The sequence below is a fragment of the Pteropus vampyrus genome, unplaced genomic scaffold, assembly GCF_000151845.1.
Source record: "Pteropus vampyrus isolate Shadow unplaced genomic scaffold, Pvam_2.0 Scaffold448, whole genome shotgun sequence".
Classification (NCBI taxonomy): Eukaryota; Metazoa; Chordata; class Mammalia; order Chiroptera; family Pteropodidae; genus Pteropus; species Pteropus vampyrus.
This window is the reverse complement of record NW_011889229.1, coordinates 325,397-326,157: the sequence shown is the minus strand read 5'-3', so window position 1 is coordinate 326,157 and position 761 is coordinate 325,397. Positions and strand designations below refer to the sequence as shown.

The window sequence follows — 761 nt, the reverse complement described above, 5'->3', positions numbered from 1 at the left end:
AATTTTACACGTTAAAAGACGGAATGGTGAAGTTGGGGAAATGAAAAATTAACTTTGAGGATTCCCCAGAAATAAACTTGTTTCCCCACAGAACTCTGTCGCTCGGGGCGAGTTTGCAAACACGACGAAGGCTGCGGCCTCCTCGCTCCTTTCCCGAGCTCCTACCTGTGTTCGCACCTTTGACACGTTCCCACCGATTTGGTGATGCTGCTGTTTTCCAGTCGCTCTCCAGAGTCCAGGGCGCTTTCCCTTGCTCCAAAATGGAGACAATATACAGATCAGAAACAGAAATTCCTGCACACAGAAGAAAAGAACATGAAGACAGGTAGTTCGGCCAGAATCCCTGATCTCAGACAGGTAGTTCGGCCAGAATCCCTGATCTCTGCTCCGCTGAGGAAGGAGAATAGTACAGATGGATCGAGAAAAACAGTGTCGTGTGCAGATAGTGAGCTCTCTTCCAAAAGCAACTCAGTCAACATGTAAGAATAAAAAATAAAATTTACACAGTTAAGTTTGCCACAGGGCTTTATATACTCTTAAGCTCTGGAACGACCCCTGATGAATCACAAGGTGGCCAGACCATCTGAAGAAAGGGCGAGGTTAAAGTCCCGATGCCACCTTATGAAGCCTTTCCATGTCCCAGGAAACGGAATTTCGATCTGTCAAGCAAGGCAGGGGCTCCCGAGAAGCACCCAAGGGAAAAGGAAGAGATACACAGGGCAGATCCGGACCCTGGAGGGGAGTCAGCCTCACCCAGGAAG

At 48.5% G+C, this 761-nt stretch overlaps 1 protein-coding gene across 7 annotated transcripts in view; it reads right to left on the bottom strand.

Moving 5' to 3' along the window:
* Positions 1–761, bottom strand: part of LOC105306597 (zinc finger protein 568) — a 67,743-nt gene that overhangs the window by 59,244 nt on the left and 7,738 nt on the right. For 4 of the 7 annotated variants that reach the window (XM_011381712.2, XM_023524128.1, XM_023524127.1 and 1 more), the window contains exon 4: positions 166–294. The exons of 1 other annotated variant lie outside the window; for it this stretch is intronic. In XM_011381712.2, coding sequence (XP_011380014.2) covers positions 166–294 — 129 coding nt within the window. Of the gene's footprint in view, positions 1–165; positions 349–380; positions 422–761 lie in introns of those variants that run through there. 2 more of the 7 variants (XM_023524137.1, XM_023524130.1) reach the window with 2 other exon arrangements.